The following is a 15,267-nucleotide window of genomic DNA, read 5'->3' as shown; positions in this document are numbered from 1 at the left end:
AGAAGCCTTGGGAGCAGACTCAAGGCCATGTGTTGTGTTGCACAAACCTGTATTATGCAGGTACAGCCCTTTGGGTTGAAAAGCCTTGTATCAATGCAAGCTATTTGATACCCTTTGTAAATAACCACGAGTGGCCCCTGGAATTTATGGACTTTTTTGAAAGCCTCTTTCAGAAAGTCAGCACCTCTGGGCCGTTCCAGTCTTGACACCAGTTGTAAGATCTCCATTTAAAAATATAAAGGAGATACTTATGAATGCCTCCTGACATTATGTTGCAGAATCTTTAATTGTAAGAGCAAGATACCTTTTAAGTGGGGATCCCCCTCACCCACCTACATCGGAGAGTTCTGTGTTCAGCAGATTATCTAATTCGTGTGATACAACACATACTGCAGAGTCCAAGCTGCTGACACACAGGAGACGCTCCCCAATCAGATTCTTGGTTTCAGCTACCAATGAAGGGATTGCTTTCTTTTTTAATGAAGAAATGGAGTCAAATCACAATGAGGTTTAGTATTACAACCTGGAAGGAAATGACTGTCAAAGGGCATAAACTTCCTGGGTCAGTTTGTAAGAGCTCCAGCAGAGAAAGCAAGGCAGTACTGGGAGAGATGGGCTTGGACGGCAGGTACGGAGCACAGCGAGAGTGCAATTTTTATTCTGCTTCTTTGTGCTGAGATCTTTGCATTTTTCATCCCTAAAATGTGCACAGCTGAGCTGGCTGATTGTATCTGCCTCTAAGCGAGATAGTCCTGCAATTCCAGAGAAGCTTACAAACAGCCCTCTTGAATTCTCTTTACTATCAAAAACTGGCCCTGTAGCACTTTAAAGACTAACAAAATAATTTATTAGGTAATGAGCTTTTGTGGGACAGACCCACTTCTAGATCTGAAGAAGTGGGTCTGTCCCACAAAAGCTCATCTAATTGTGTTACAGGAGTGAATTTTTGTTTTATGAAGATACAGGCTAACAGGGCTACCTCCTTGCTATCAGAGCATTATTTCATGGCCAGGGAAAGAGAACCAGAATCCCTCATCTATGTTTGTTTAAAGTAGTGGTGGATAAACTGCCTGGAGTTTGAATTGTCAGGGCTCTCTGGAAATCTCTCTTGTTTAGGGTTTCTGATACTAGTGAGAGCTTAAAACTTCTAAAGTGATTCTTCCCTTTCAGGATTAGGAGTGGGAGAGAGTGTGTAACTCTTGCAGGGGTAGGATAGAATCTTCTCGTACAAGAAATCTTAGGGTGCTACAGTGAGAATGGAAGTTTGGTTAATTTAAAAAGCACCCTTTTCCTTCTACACGAGTGGTTTTCCACGATCCTGAGTTTAACTCGGGACACAAAATCAACTAACTTTGATGGTATTTTAGAGGTGGCCTGACAACATAGAAAAGTTGGATTGAAACAGATTTAAGCTGTAAAGGACAGGTAGTAAGCAAGGTTTTGGTCTCAACCCATTCTAGACCCTGAGTACAAATGTTGTCTTCAGTGTTTGAAGTGTTTCTGGGTATGTCTTCACTTATGGGAAGATTAGCGTGCTGGGGGGTAGATTTTTCCCGGGTTCAATTTAGCACACTTACTCTGGATGCACTAAATCGAACTGTCATGGTGCTGCCATCAACCTCAGTACTCCTGGCGGTCACAAGGAGTAAGGGAGGTCAACAGGTGATTTTCTCCTGTTGACTTCCCTCTGTGTGGACAGTGACAAAAATGGATTTATATAAATTGACTCCAGATGCATAAATCCAGCAACAAGAATTGTGCAACTAAAATGAATTTTTTCCTCCTAGAGTAGACCAGACCTATGTAACTTCCACTCAATTTCCACTACAGTTACAGTTATTAGTGTTAACAAATGAGCCTCAATTCTTTTCTCATTTATGCTGGTGTAAAGTGGAAGCAACTCTAGAAAAGACTGTGGAGATACCCTAATGTATAACTGGTGCACAGCAATGCAGATTCAGGCTTACTTTACTCTCAGTGGAAATAAGTAATTATAACAGAACAGAGTAAATCTGGGGTTTGTGACTCGGTTTCCCTACGTGTAATGTGTAACTAAGGCCAAGCTCACAGATGTGCATGAGACTTTAGTGTATATTAATGTGCTTTGCAAGAGTCAGAAGGTTCTAATGCAGTTTTATTCACCAGCACCTCACACTTCCTGACAATTGTCATAGAATGCTGAGAGTAGTGGAGGATGTAGGCCCCCAACATTAAGGGGTGAGGAGGGGGTTGAGATGGCTTTTGTCTGGTTTTTGTCCATTATAGAAGCTAAGGACTGTATTGAACCCATGGCTAAAATATTATTGGCTGTCTGCTACCTGAGAAATGACTGTTCTTTTCTTTTTCCTTTTGGGATACAAATACAGTTTCCAGATTTAAGTTCAAATCAAAGCCTGTGTCCAATACATAGGGCCCTACCAAATTCACAGCCATTAAGAACATGTAATGGACTGTGAAATCTGGTCTCTTGCATGTCTTTTACCCTTTACTATAGATAGAGATAGATAGATAGATAATAAATAAATGTAGTGGGGAGACCAGTGCTTTTCAAATTGGGGGTCCTGGTCCAAAGGGACTTGCAGGAGGGATCACAAGGTGGTTGGTGGGGTAGGGAGAGTAGTCACAGTATTGCCACCTTTATATCTGTGCTGCCATGACAGCAGCTGCCAGAGAGTGGCACATGTTGTCCAAGCACCCCACTCTGAAGGCACCACCCTGCCGCCAGCAGCAGTAGCAGGGAAGTAAGGCTGGCAATACCATACCAAACTACCCTTTCTTCTGTGATGCTGCCTTCAGAGCTGGGCAGCGGGCAGGGGCCCTGTTCTGCAGGCAGCAGTGCAGAAAGAAGGAAGACAATACCATACCATGCCATCCTTGTTTCTGCACTACTGCTAATGGTGGTGGCTCTGCCTTCACAGCTTGGCTCCTAGCCAGCAGCCACCACTCTCCAGCTGCTCCGCTGTGTAGGCAGTACCATCACGAGAGCAGTGCCAAAGAAAAGGTAATTACTGCAACCTTCCCTCTATAATTGTAGGGATCATCACCCTTCCAATTATAGCCCTGTGAAATTTCATATTTAAAAAGTTGAAATAATGAAATTTTCAATTTCTAAAATCCTCTCAAGAAATTGAGCAAAATGGACTTACTGGTTTTGCAAGGTCTGACACTTGCATGGGAAGAACAGGCCTGCTGGCAGTATTTGGTGGGGCTGTGTTGTATTCAAGAGTGGGGGGACTCTCCTTCAATTTGAGTGAGACAGCCAGAGCGTGAAAGAGTGTATTGCTCAATAGGTTACAGAGCTGGCCTAATCCCCAGGTAACTAAGGGAATCAGATGTACTCTTAGTGAGCAAACGTATTTTTAGGTTTTTCTGTTTTGTTTTTTTTAAGTAAATTAAACCGGTAGGAAAAGGGGAAGTGAAGTTCCCTGTATAAGACTGTTAGTTAAATGGTATTGCAGCATCATGATGTCTTATAAATGCTCTTTTACATATGAACCTCCCCAACAGTTGCAGTATACATGTAGGCTGCGGGGGCGGGGGGCGGGGGTTCAGAGCCTTCCTTAGCGTACCTGAGACCTGAATACAAGTCCTAAGCACGAAGCATGGTGGAAGGAACAGCAAAGCTATAAGGGGTTTCAGACTTCCAGCAGCTTGTCTGGTGGCAGGCTCGGTTGCTGACAGGCCTGTGTAGACATCGCCTCCTGTGTATTACTACAGAGGCATTAATGGCAGAATAAATGCAGGTTTGATCTCCTAGAAAGGCCATCATGTACAACAAAGCACCAACCAAATGAGTACAATCTCGACCGGGTGCCACTTCAGGCAAGAAAACCACAGGGCTTGGATTCACAACATGTTAAAATTACAGGGTACAAGCAGAGCTTGGCTAAATAAAACTCCAGAATGGAACATCACCTCCTTTGCAGAGCTAAACTAGGCAAGCCAACTGCACGCCAGGACTTCTGTTTTTCTGCTGCTTCCTGTTTCTATTCCATCCACCTTCTGCACCTGGCCTGTCATGACAGCAGTGGCCGGAGGATGGGCCAATTCCATTTTGCAGCAGCTTGTAAGGTTTTAAAATGGTGTTTGCTCCACTATGGAATGAAAGCCCAAAGTTTTGAATGATTGTGCACAGATCTGTTTTGCAAAATGTCTGGGGTTAGATGGGAAAGCTCAGGTTTCAATTCACGTCTTGCACTAGTCCAAAGTGAACCTCATACCTCAAAAACCATTGTGGCAAAACCAGAATATCTCTGAAGAATGTTACAGCTTCAGTAAAACAGAGCTAAATGAGGAGAGTGCCTGCCTTCAGAAGACTATTTTGGCTGTTTAGTGCTTGGCACTAATCTTTGACTGAGGTTCCTGGATCCTAATTGATTTAATATTGAGTTTTGTGTCACCAGATTAGGGAGTGGCCATGATCTCATGGCACAGGTTGTGTAGCACATGATTACAGTTTGCCTGTGGCCTCATAGGTTTGCATACATTTTGTGCCTGTGGATATTTAATGCCCAAGTATTTTTAAAAGAACAGATATTTGTAAAATCCCACTAGAGGCAGTGTTTTAAATTCCACTGAAAACAGTCCCAGGTTTTTGTGGAATTCAGTATTCCATTGTAGTATTTGCTACTATGGTTTTGCCATGATATGCTAATGAAACTTGTGTACACTTATCCCTCAATTTACAAACTTCTGCTTTATGAATTATTGCCACAATGAACCATTTAATTTATAACTATTTTCAATTTACAAACGCTATTTTCACTACCACAAAGAACCAACCTTCACCTGAGCATCCAAGGCACATCCAGTGCTCCGTTGGCAGCTCGGTTTTCAGTTTATAGATTTCCACCTTTATGATCAGTTTTCATTGAACAAATTACATTCATAAATCAAAGGACAGGTGCAGTTTGCTTCTAGAGCCTATGCCTATGCTGATTGAAGTATAAAGAGTGGACAAATAGCCTAAATGCACAGAAAAGAATTACGTTTTAAGGGTGTTGGCTTTTCCTACAATGCAGCTCTTTCGGCTGAGATAAAGCAGATCAGCCGTATGCTCCCTGCATCGTTATGTCATGTCCTGGCTATGTGCCTCAGTTTCCCCATCTGTGAAAGGAGAGTAATGATACTTCTTCACATTTGTGAAGCCCTTTGAGATCTGTGGATGGAAATGTGCTGTATAAATACTAGGTGTGGGGGTTTTTATTAATGAGTTAAGATGTTAGGAACACAGATAAATCAACTTTTCATTAGAAATGATCTTCCACCTGGCAGCGTCCCTTGTAATAAACTCCAAGCTGTTCATTCTGCCATATTCTGCCTCTTGTGTAGGCTGCTATGAGCAATAGCTTTGTTTGTTTCAGGTTATAGCGGGTGACACAGCCTCCCTGTTATGATGCCTTCACGTACTAATCTAAGCGCTGGGATCCCCAGCAGTAAAGTGAAGTATTCCAAGCTCTCCAGCACGGACGATGGGTATATTGACTTGCAGGTAAAAGGGGAAAAGAGAGGAAAAGCTCCTCTTCTCCCCCATCATCCCTCGCATACCTTCTGTGGCAATATCTAGCATCTCTGAATATTGTCTTATGTTGACTTCTATGAATATGGTGGGATGAGTTTCTCCTCTGGCCCCAATGGGGCTGACAGTATTGTGGGCCCTGGGACAAGGTGGGAGGGGGGGCCCATCTCCATGCCTCCAGAAGGGGGAAGGGCAGAAGGGGCAGGGCCTAAAGCAGTCAGGCCTTAGTACTGCTGGAACTATGGTGCTGGCTTCCCCACCACTGCCCCCAAGCTGCATGGAGCCAAACTGCCGTGGGCCTAGAGCAAATGCAAGTGCCCTCTTTGCCCCATCGTTGGCAGGCCTGTCTGGCCCTGTGTGCTGCTCTAGTCAGGGACCTGAACGGCCTGCAGCAAGCCATAGAAGAAGTCTCTTGGGTCATGCACTACCACACTGGGGCACATGCCCCATTGTGTTATGCCACACGCCTGCACATCAGTGCATGCAGAGGATGCGCAGTTGTAGCGCATGCTGCTTTGACCATTCGGGCTTGGGATGTGGACGTTGTCATAATATAGCACAGATGTGAGGGCTGCTTGTTCCCATGGTGCTGTCCAAAATCAAGAGGGAGCAAAGTCTCATGCCTTTGGCTTGCACTTCTCATGCTATGCCTCCAGGTTACCCAGCAGCCATCACAGAAGGATAGGTCTAGATTTGTTCCTTTTGGAGGTGAGAAGAGCCCATTATGGTGTGACAGACCTGAAGGGAACAGACACTGGCGCTTCCAAGTCTGTCTGTCAGCTACAGCCCAGTCTGGGAAGAAGGAAGTATGAATCCCAGCTGTGGAAAAAAAAGAGGTCACTTGGGTAGAACTCTGAGCCCATAGGGATGGAGGAGCTTGTATGACAGGACCAAGCTGTTGCTGCTGCTATCATCCCCACTGCTAGAACAGACTCCTGTGGCAGCTTCTCTGTTTGGTCCATTGTCCCGGCTCACCTCTAGGGATGGCCTTCCCGGCACATACGCAGAAATTTCTGTGGGCGGACAGGTGCTTTTTTTATAAATGGGGACCAGAATATTTTTAAATGTAAAGGAGTTCAAAATAGTTGTGCAGTGAGTGCACATAGGTGAGGTTAATGAAAAATTTAAGTGGAAACTGTGATTGGTAAAATGATCTTGTTATAACATATTGAACTTTTATACAGTAAAAGGTTTTCTAGAAATTACCTTCTGGGATCTTGCTGTAATATCGTAAGTGAAAAACAATATTCCCTTGTTCTCCTTCCTTTCCTGTTGCTGGCGGCCAAGGGCACGCTGGGAAGTGTTGTCCCTTCCCTGTTCCAGGGCCATATCTCTAGGCAGGGAACTGGCCAAAGAACTACAGTTCCCAGGGTGCCTTAGGTTCCCTCATTGCGCCCTGCAGGCTCCCCGCTTGCATTGCACTGCAGGGAGGAAGGAAGAGAGACTGGACATGGTGGAGGAGGTGCATTCACACCCTTCACCCACCCCTCCGGCCCGGCCCACCCCACCCTCTGCCTACAGGTTACATTCAGACCCAGCCCACAGACAAGAAGGCATGCTCAGTTCTAATGCCATTTAATATCTGCCTTCCCTACAGTTCAAGAGGAGCCCACCCAAAATCCCTTACAAGGCGATTGCACTGGCCACGGTGCTTTTTCTGATCGGCACCCTTCTGATTGTCATAGGAGCCCTTCTCCTCGCAGGATACATTAGCAAAGGTGTAAGTGGCTTGAATCTCTTTTGGCTTTTTTGTTTGGTGCCTCCAAAAAAAATAAATAAATCACCTTATGCAAACTTAGATTTGTCTTAAGTACGAAACTTCACTGGCCACAGCCTGGAGGCAGCCTGCCTCTCTAGGCATTTAAGCTGCATTCAGGGTAGTAAAAGTACCTAAGTTTGAACTTGTCCCCCCGCCCGATACAGAGTTCTTCAGTTCTTAAGCTGTTATGTCTTGTTGCTTCCATAATGGCAGCTGCCCAGGAGCGATTCAGGTGCTGCCCAGCTGATTAGCAGAGTGCCCACAGCCACCCACCATGGGCAGCGTAGGTTTCTATTGGTGGTACACATCTGTACATGCCTCACTGCACATAACACAATGTATTCCACCTATGGATGGAAACAATTAGAGGGAACACTGGCTGCTGCTTACCATTTCTGAGGCAGATGACTGGATCTCTCTATAGATAGAAGTGCAGAATTTGACTCTTATTCAGCCACAGTTCCAGCTGGGGAAAGAGTTTTACCTTCACAAAGTTTGCAGGCCTTAGTCTGTAGTTGGCAATTATTTCTAAACGCCCCCCACTCAAATTTGCAGAGTTTGCAAGCTGCAGAAGAAGCCATTTTAACCCCGTCAGAAATAACAGTAGTGCCTCTCCCCTGTAAGTTAAAACATTCATCAATTCAGAGCTTCTCTGGTAGAGAGTGATTTCAGATCAAACCTGGCCCAGCGGATCTGGCCTTTGGTGGACAGTTGAGTTCAGACAGATTTGGGCCAGATATTAAGCATCATATGGTGGCAACCTGTTTTGTCAGATGGGGGAAGATCAGGAGCTAGGAGAGGTCTTTCTGGAGCGTCTCTGAGAGTCTGGAATGGGCCTGATAAGTGGATGCTGGTTAATAGGAGGAAGAAGCTGTTTGTGCCAGTTGGAGGGAAAGATCTGGCAGGAATTTGCTACAATAAGGAGCAGAAACAAGTCTTTAAGGAGGAATTAAGAGTCTAGAAGGGACATAATAGACTGCTAAGCATGGAAAAAAAGGTGGTGAGATTCTAGGTTTGAGTGAGAATCGTAGAGCACTAGAACCTGGAAGGGACCTCGAGAGGTCATCAAGTCAAGTCCCTTGTCTTTATGATAGGACCAAGCACCATCTAGACCATCCCTGATAGGTGTCTAGCTAACCTGCTCTTAATATCTGTGCTGATGGAGATTCTACAACCACCCTAAGCAATTTATTCCAGTACTTATCCACCCTGACAGTCCGGAAATTTTTCCTAATGTCCTTACTGTTAGCTTGTTTAGTAAACCAGACTCTAGGTGAACTGCATAGGTCAAATAATTGCTTATGGTGGTTTGCATTTCTGGGCAAGGACATCAACTGAGGCAGGGTCCAGGTGTGCTCTAGCAAGGGCTTTGGAACAGGAGCTTGCCTCAGCTGACAAGTATTTATTAATTTCTCATGTCTCTCTGCTTCTCTCCTCCAGGGTACAGACCGAGCTGTCCCAGTATTGATCATTGGGATTCTGGTGTTCTTACCAGGCTTTTATCACTTGCGCATCGCCTATTATGCTTCCAAAGGCTACAGGGGCTACTCGTATGATGACATTCCTGATTTTGATGACTAAAATGCACCCTGGCGCCAGAGAGCGTGGCTTACGTTATCATGAGTTTCTCATAAAGAGATGTTAGTTACCTGGACCCCGGATATCAAAGGTGGAACATGTAAGAACCTAAACTAAGTACATTTATTGGTGGATACCATTTCCTAGTTTCATGTATATTTTATTGGGCTACACACGCTTTCTTGGTTTTTGTTATGAACATGAGTTTGGCAGACATGTTTGCAACATTTGGTGAAGCACAGCATGTGACTTCCTGTTAAAAGAAACGTTTTATTTCCAAGGGGAACTACTTCTTGGGTAAGCCAAGTTGAGCAGTGGCCCAACAGCCAGTGAACCATGTATAATTTGAGCAAAAAAAAACAACAACTTTTTTTTATCTAGAGAGAGTCATTTCAAATGGATTGTGTATTTTAGGACATGTTTTCTCTTTCAAATAGATCAAAGCTGTAACTAGGACCTTGGTGGCAAACAAATACCATACATCCATTATACTGCTGCACACTTGTAAAAATAATTCCAGTGGCATCATTCACCAGAGGTTTGCATCTGGAATGTTCACCTGTCTGACAGTCTGATTGCAAAGGAAAAGGGGAGAGGAAATTGGCTGTGTGTGCAACGAATTACAGTGCATTTGTCTTACAACTCCTTCTCCTGTCAGACGGATAAGTTAACTTACCATGCAAACATGTTGGCCAGGTGCCAAGTACATCCCACCCTACTATTAATTTTGCTCAAGCTTATTGGCCAGCCATTCATAAAGCCGACTTAGGATTTTGATTTAGACAGATTTTGTGGCAAGGCAGGATGAAGAATTCGAATCTGGGCTCCAGTCTTGAATTTTCCTTGTCTTTGAATACTAGTGAAGTTGAGGGAAGTTCAGAACCCCGAGCTGGCTATGTGTCTCTATGTCGTAGAACTAGACCCTGTGCTGTACATAAAACCCCAAACTTACAAAAGGCAAATCTATGTGTGGATGATACTGCACATGTTGTTATCTTGTATTGCTCTACTAGCTGTAAACTGTTAGATTATTCTGGAGTTTCAGAAGAAACAGAGGACAATTAGTGGGTTTCACCTTACTATCTGCACTAGCTAAGTGGCTGAACTCATTGTTCCAAGGAGCAAGTATGGAAGAAGAAACTGTCATGTAAAATTCAAGCACGTGCATTTAATATGAATAAACTGTGCTATGGCCTACCTAAGGTTCATAAACGTTTGTGTTTGAAATCCGAAGACACTTACATGCAATACAAATGATTCCTGAACTTGTTGGAAGTAACTGAGCACGGGTCCCTAGACTGAGCATTCATCAGGATTGGCCATTACCTGCTTCCTCCTCTTCCATTATTCATGCTGTTAGCTGCTATGCACAAAGCATATCACTTTGCCGGGATGGGGATTTGGGTTGTTTCATCTTTGTTATGGTCTCATGGGCAGCAAGTCCCAGGGCTCACCAGTAAGGGAATAGAAGTGGGGAGCCTAGATTTATCACACAATGTATTGTACCAGTTCCTGGAGTCCTTGAATGAGATGCTGACCTTCCTGTGATTAGCAGGTCATGAGAGGCTCTGCTCTCTCCTGCTGCTTCTCATCCTGTGCCCATAGGATGGGCTTGCAACTCATAAATGCATGTGGAATGGCTTCTCATGATGAGCAGTAGAGGGCCTAAACCCTGAATCAGAGAGTTGACTGAAGCTGTAGGGAGCAGGAATGGATTTGTGTATCTTAAGGAGTTGTGAACTGCAGACATATCTCTACGCATCAAACGTGGAGGCTACACTGTTTCCGAAAAGTGGGTCATTCTGGGTAAAATGGCTGCAGCCAGTAGCTCACTCTCTACCTCTTCATCCAACTCAACGCCAGGGTGGTATCAAAGCGCCTTTCATGCATATTGTAGGAGTGCATAATCAGTTGCTGAACACAGAAGAAAATCAGTATTTGGAGGGTTGTCTTAACCCAATGTAGTAGGTAGGACCTATTATTTCTAAGAAACCCCTACTTCTACCTAACTTTACAGGCAAGCACATTAGACAGTTGGGAAAGAGCCATTTTAACTGAAGCTGACTCAGGATACACAGCTTGACAGCCAGTAGATGGGATATATAAAACAAGCAACTGACATATAGAAATGTAGAGCTGTAGGGGACCTCAAAAAGCCATGCAGTCATTCCCCTACCCTAGAGCAGTACACCTATGTCATCTCTGACCTGTATTTTGTCTAACCTCTTCTTAAAAAACAGGCACTCAAAAAACTTTTCTTAAGGCACATATGTATTGTTTAATTTGTGTTGTGGTACAACACCATCCCCAGATCAGGATCCTGTACAGAGACAGACACAGAGGAGGGAGTTCCTGGCTTATGACTTTCAAATCTCTCTAGTGCTTTTTGGGTGCCTCTGTTTTTTAACTTCATGTGCATCTTTCTACCATGGTGGGGCCCAATTTTCAGTGCTCAAAGCACTTTCTGTCAAGTAGGTCAAAAATTAAGGCACTCAAAATCACAGTTGGTGGCTTGGTGTTGTTTGACAAATGATCAAATGGCCTTTAATGCACCCAGCTACAAGTGTAGGCGGGAAGAACATCTGGCTGCTACAACAGGGGACCTGTTTCATTTTCGATTCCCACATTGGCTCAGAGCACAGCTGTAGGCAAGCCATCCCATAGGATAGGCTGGATGCAGCCTCTGTGCTGATTAGGCCTCCACTGGAGCATTGTGTCCAGTTCTGGGGCATTGGTATGTAAAGTCTCCGCTCAGTCTAGTGCCATGCAGATGTCAGTTCTGTCACTTTCAGTCCTGGCTGGTTTTAAGTCTTGTAACTCTCTGTAAACTTTGTAACAATAGCTTTGTGTCATAAATTGAGCTTTGTCCTGTAGTTATATTTTGTTTCATAGGCTTTGTCTTGTAGCATCTGCTAGGTCTATATTAAGTATTAAAAGTTAATAAGCAATTGTTTATAGATACCGTAAGTCTGTAAGAAATCCTTGGTGTTAGAAAGTTAGGTGTGCGTTCCACTTCACGGAGAAGTTGGAGTGTGTGTGCAGTGGAATCAGTCCCCAAAGCCAGCCTGCCTGGACAACCAGCTGCCAGCAGCACCTTGATGGCCAGAGAATAATAGGAGCTGAGCCCTGCAAAAGACCCACGCCAGAAAGAGAAAGGGGCCCCATCAAGAGAAATTCGAAGTCCCATCTACTGTTAGCTGATGACTCAGCATCATGCAATATCCTGGGGCAGTAGGACAGGACAAGAGCTGTTGAATTGAAACATAATAAAAGATGGGTGCAAAGCTATGTTTCTTCTTGCCATCACCTCTCTGCAGGAGTGGGTCTTGGCTGTATGGGGAGGCAGGAGGAGGCCTGGGTTCTAAGGAGGATGGAGAGAGGCTGTTCTCTGTGGTGAAAGATGATGGAATGAGCAGTAATGGTTTTAAGCTATAGTGTGAGAGGTCTAAGTTGGATATTAGGGTGGGAAAAAAACTATTTCACTAGGGGGTGGTGAAGCACTGGAATGGGTTACGTAGGGAGGTGGTGAAATCTCCATCCCTAGAGGTTTTTAAGATCCAGTTTGACAAAGTCCTGGCTGAGATGATTTAGTTGGGGTTGGTCCTGCTTTGAGCAGAGCGTTGGACATGATGACCTCCTGAGGTCTCTTCCAACCCTAGGATTCTTTAGGAGGGGGTGAGCAAAGTCAGCTACCCCTAGCTCCCAAGCTGCTTGTTTTGCCTGAAAGGCTACCTTTCCCACTCCTTCTGTTTCCCTGGCTACAAAACAGGTTGGTGGCGATCCACAGAGTTATCAAACAGCAGTGGTAGGAGCTGAGACTGGGTAGATGAAGGAGTCTCAAAGGAATAGTGCACCTCCCATTCAAAGTAGCACTTCCAGTCCATGCCACACAGACGTCAAGGCTCCACTGAGAATTTTTTCAGGCAAACATATCTGACAATGGTTTGACTGGAGATTGCAATGACCATTTTTAGGTCCTCCCTGGTTTTCTGCTTTCCGGTCTCCATTTGGCCCTGCGCACTGCACAGCATATTAACCCCCATGCCCTGATTTTTCCCACATCTATTTTTTGATCTCAGTTCTATCCCCTGAGTTGCTGCACTGTCCTTCACTGAGTAACTTGCATGTGCCTGGAGTGTAGGGCCAAGGGAACAGATTGTTTGAATGCAGGACATCAGTTCTCCCTGTGTGCTGCTTTAATCCATCTCCTGGAAGGCAATGAAATATACATGTGCCTCTGCTATGCTGCTGCATGCTGGCTTGGCGCTATCCCCCTTCTTGTGATCCTGACACTGCTCTCCAGTCCAAGGTCATTGCCACTTCCCCAACATTGACATACAAGCCAACGGCAGCTAAATCCAGCAAGTGAGAGCCAAGTCCAGAGAGGAAGGTGGCAGCTGACGCGAGGCAATGAGCCAGCACTATGTCCACATCTGACACAGGGAGGTGAAAGTTACATTGTAGGAGGAGAGGCTTTAAAGTGAAAGCGGGGATGGGTTGCTGGGGCAAGTGAAATGAGGGGTGCAAATAGGGCCAGTTTAGTGCAGAAGGAGAGAGAGCAACTCTACAGTCCCATCTGTGGCAAGGGTGAGTTATTAATTCTTCTGAAAATGGCACCAAGAGGGTCTGTCAACACTGTAGTGGGGTTTGAGCTTCACAGCCCGTGTAGACAGACTCATGCTTATGTCACTGGAGCTAGTCTGCTAAAAAGAGTGGCGTGGATGTTGCAGTTCAGGCAGCAATTTGGACAGGGAAGGCCCTGTCTTCCGTTACTTATAACTTTGCTAGACTTTAACCATCTGGGCTGAAATTTTACATGCTGGAGGGCATGCCTCAGGAGGGAGAAAGGGAAGGGGAGAAATGCCATCAAAGGGGCCAGCTGTTTCCAAGAATAAGGCTGGAGAAAATACGTTGTTTTGTCTATATTGGACAATTCTTTGAAAAGTTCTAGCGCAGTGGTCTGCAATCTACAGCTCCAGAGCCGCATGTAGCTCTTTAAGGACTTCTTTGTGGCTCCTGATGCTATAAATGCAAAGTAAAAAAAATCCCTCCTGATGGTTTTCAATTAACAGTGAATGTCTAAAAGGCCCAAAATGCACAACTCATATCTAAATAGCAAATGATATGTAATGTCAAAACGTTGGATAATTTCCCCTAGCATCCTTCAAAGAGAGAGAAGATTTGGGAGTGAAAGTCAGGAAGACAGTGGAACAAACACACACGTAAAGTGTGAGGAATTAGAATATGTAAAAATTTGTGACCATCCTGCTGTAAATGTGTATTGCATTACAAATCACTGTGCATGCTGTTCTCAAAATAGGGGTTACAAAAGTATAGTTCGATGTTATTTATTAAGGACCATCTCCTATTCATGTGCATTGTGGCTCTTAAATTTATGATTTTTTGCCACATTGGAAAAAGTGGCCCTTCTCTCTGTTTTAGTTGCCAACCCCTGTTCTAGCACCTCCATGCTTTAGAAATAGGGACTCGATAGCTAACTGAGGGAGACTTTGGGATATGGACATACACACCTCTCACAGAGCTGGAAGGGACCTCAGGAGGTCATCAAGTCCAGTCTCCTGCCAGGACTAAGTACCATCCCTTTTTTTTAAACCCCAGATCCCTAAATGATTCCCCTTAAGGATTGACCTCATAACCCCAGGTTTAGCAGGCTAATGCTCACACCACTGAGCTATCCCTTGGCATCCCTACAATAACTTCCTCGAACTGGGTCAAGCTAAAACTCTTTGAAAAATCCATGTGTACAAGCTGTATAGAGACCCTTAGAGATTAGCAGCTCAGTTCCTGAAGAATCTGTCTGCACCAAGCCTGCTCTTGCCCAGGGCGGAGAGTGATTTTACTTGCAACTTCTGCTCTGGGCTGCTGTGGCCTGTGTTTAGTACAGGTGTGAACTGAGATGAGGAAGTTTGTCTCTTCTTTGTCCTCAGGTGCCCCCCAAGGCCAGGCAGCATGGGAGAGGAACCCACGCAATTGGAATGCAGAGGGTTACCTAACTCTAGTTCTGATATTTCCTTACTCTTCAATGCTTAGCGTTTGAACCACTATACTTTTAACCTGGGGTTGTGTACAACATAACATAAGTGAGATTCTGACCTTCCTGCTTGCAGGGAAACACTGGACGGAGTGATCCAAGTGCTCTCTGAAGCTTCAGAAACCAGGAGGGAAAGGAAAAACACTCCACTTTTATAATTTTGTAAGCCAATCTTGTCATTTTTGAAGCTGTTGTAAGTACCCTGATACTGTATCCTGTTTCCTAGAAGACATCTCCCCAGACTCTCCACCAAGCCCTTGCTTGCTGGCAAGGACACAGATGACACCAGCTGAGAGAGAGCGAGCCATCAGCTGCTTCAAGCACAGAAATGCCAAGCATAATTAAAGTCCATCTTCTAGC

At 44.8% G+C, this 15,267-nt stretch overlaps 1 protein-coding gene across 4 annotated transcripts; it reads left to right on the top strand.

The window, feature by feature from the left end:
• Positions 1–561: 561 nt before the first annotated feature.
• TMEM230 (transmembrane protein 230) lies at positions 562–15,267 on the top strand. Of its 4 annotated transcripts, none has more exons than XR_012642945.1 (5): positions 562–628; positions 5,364–5,491; positions 7,116–7,238; positions 8,718–8,955; positions 15,134–15,267. XR_012642945.1 is itself a non-coding variant. In XM_074981682.1 (4 exons), the coding sequence occupies exons 2-4, from the start codon at positions 5,393–5,395 to the stop codon at positions 8,856–8,858; spliced, it is 363 nt and encodes a 120-aa protein (XP_074837783.1). In that variant the 5' UTR covers positions 562–628; positions 5,364–5,392; the 3' UTR covers positions 8,859–10,052. The 4 variants fall into 4 exon arrangements, 1 of the variants encoding a protein (XP_074837783.1); XR_012642946.1 differs by having other exon boundaries at positions 15,137–15,257; XR_012642944.1 differs by lacking the exon at positions 15,134–15,267 and adding an exon at positions 14,984–15,127.

Source organism: Carettochelys insculpta, chromosome 31 (genome assembly GCF_033958435.1).
Source record: "Carettochelys insculpta isolate YL-2023 chromosome 31, ASM3395843v1, whole genome shotgun sequence".
In the NCBI taxonomy this organism is placed as follows: domain Eukaryota; kingdom Metazoa; phylum Chordata; order Testudines; family Carettochelyidae; genus Carettochelys; species Carettochelys insculpta.
This window is presented reverse-complemented; position numbering and strand designations above follow the sequence as displayed.

Coding starts and splice junctions, on each gene's coding strand:
- TMEM230 (XM_074981682.1), top strand. CDS start 5,393: ATGATGCCTTCACGTACTAATCTAAGCGCTGGGATCCCCAGCAGTAAA. Junction 5,492..7,115: donor ATGGGTATATTGACTTGCAG/GTAAAAGGGGAA, acceptor CCTTCCCTACAG/TTCAAGAGGAGCCCACCCAA. Junction 7,239..8,717: donor CAGGATACATTAGCAAAGGT/GTAAGTGGCTTG, acceptor TCTCTCCTCCAG/GGTACAGACCGAGCTGTCCC.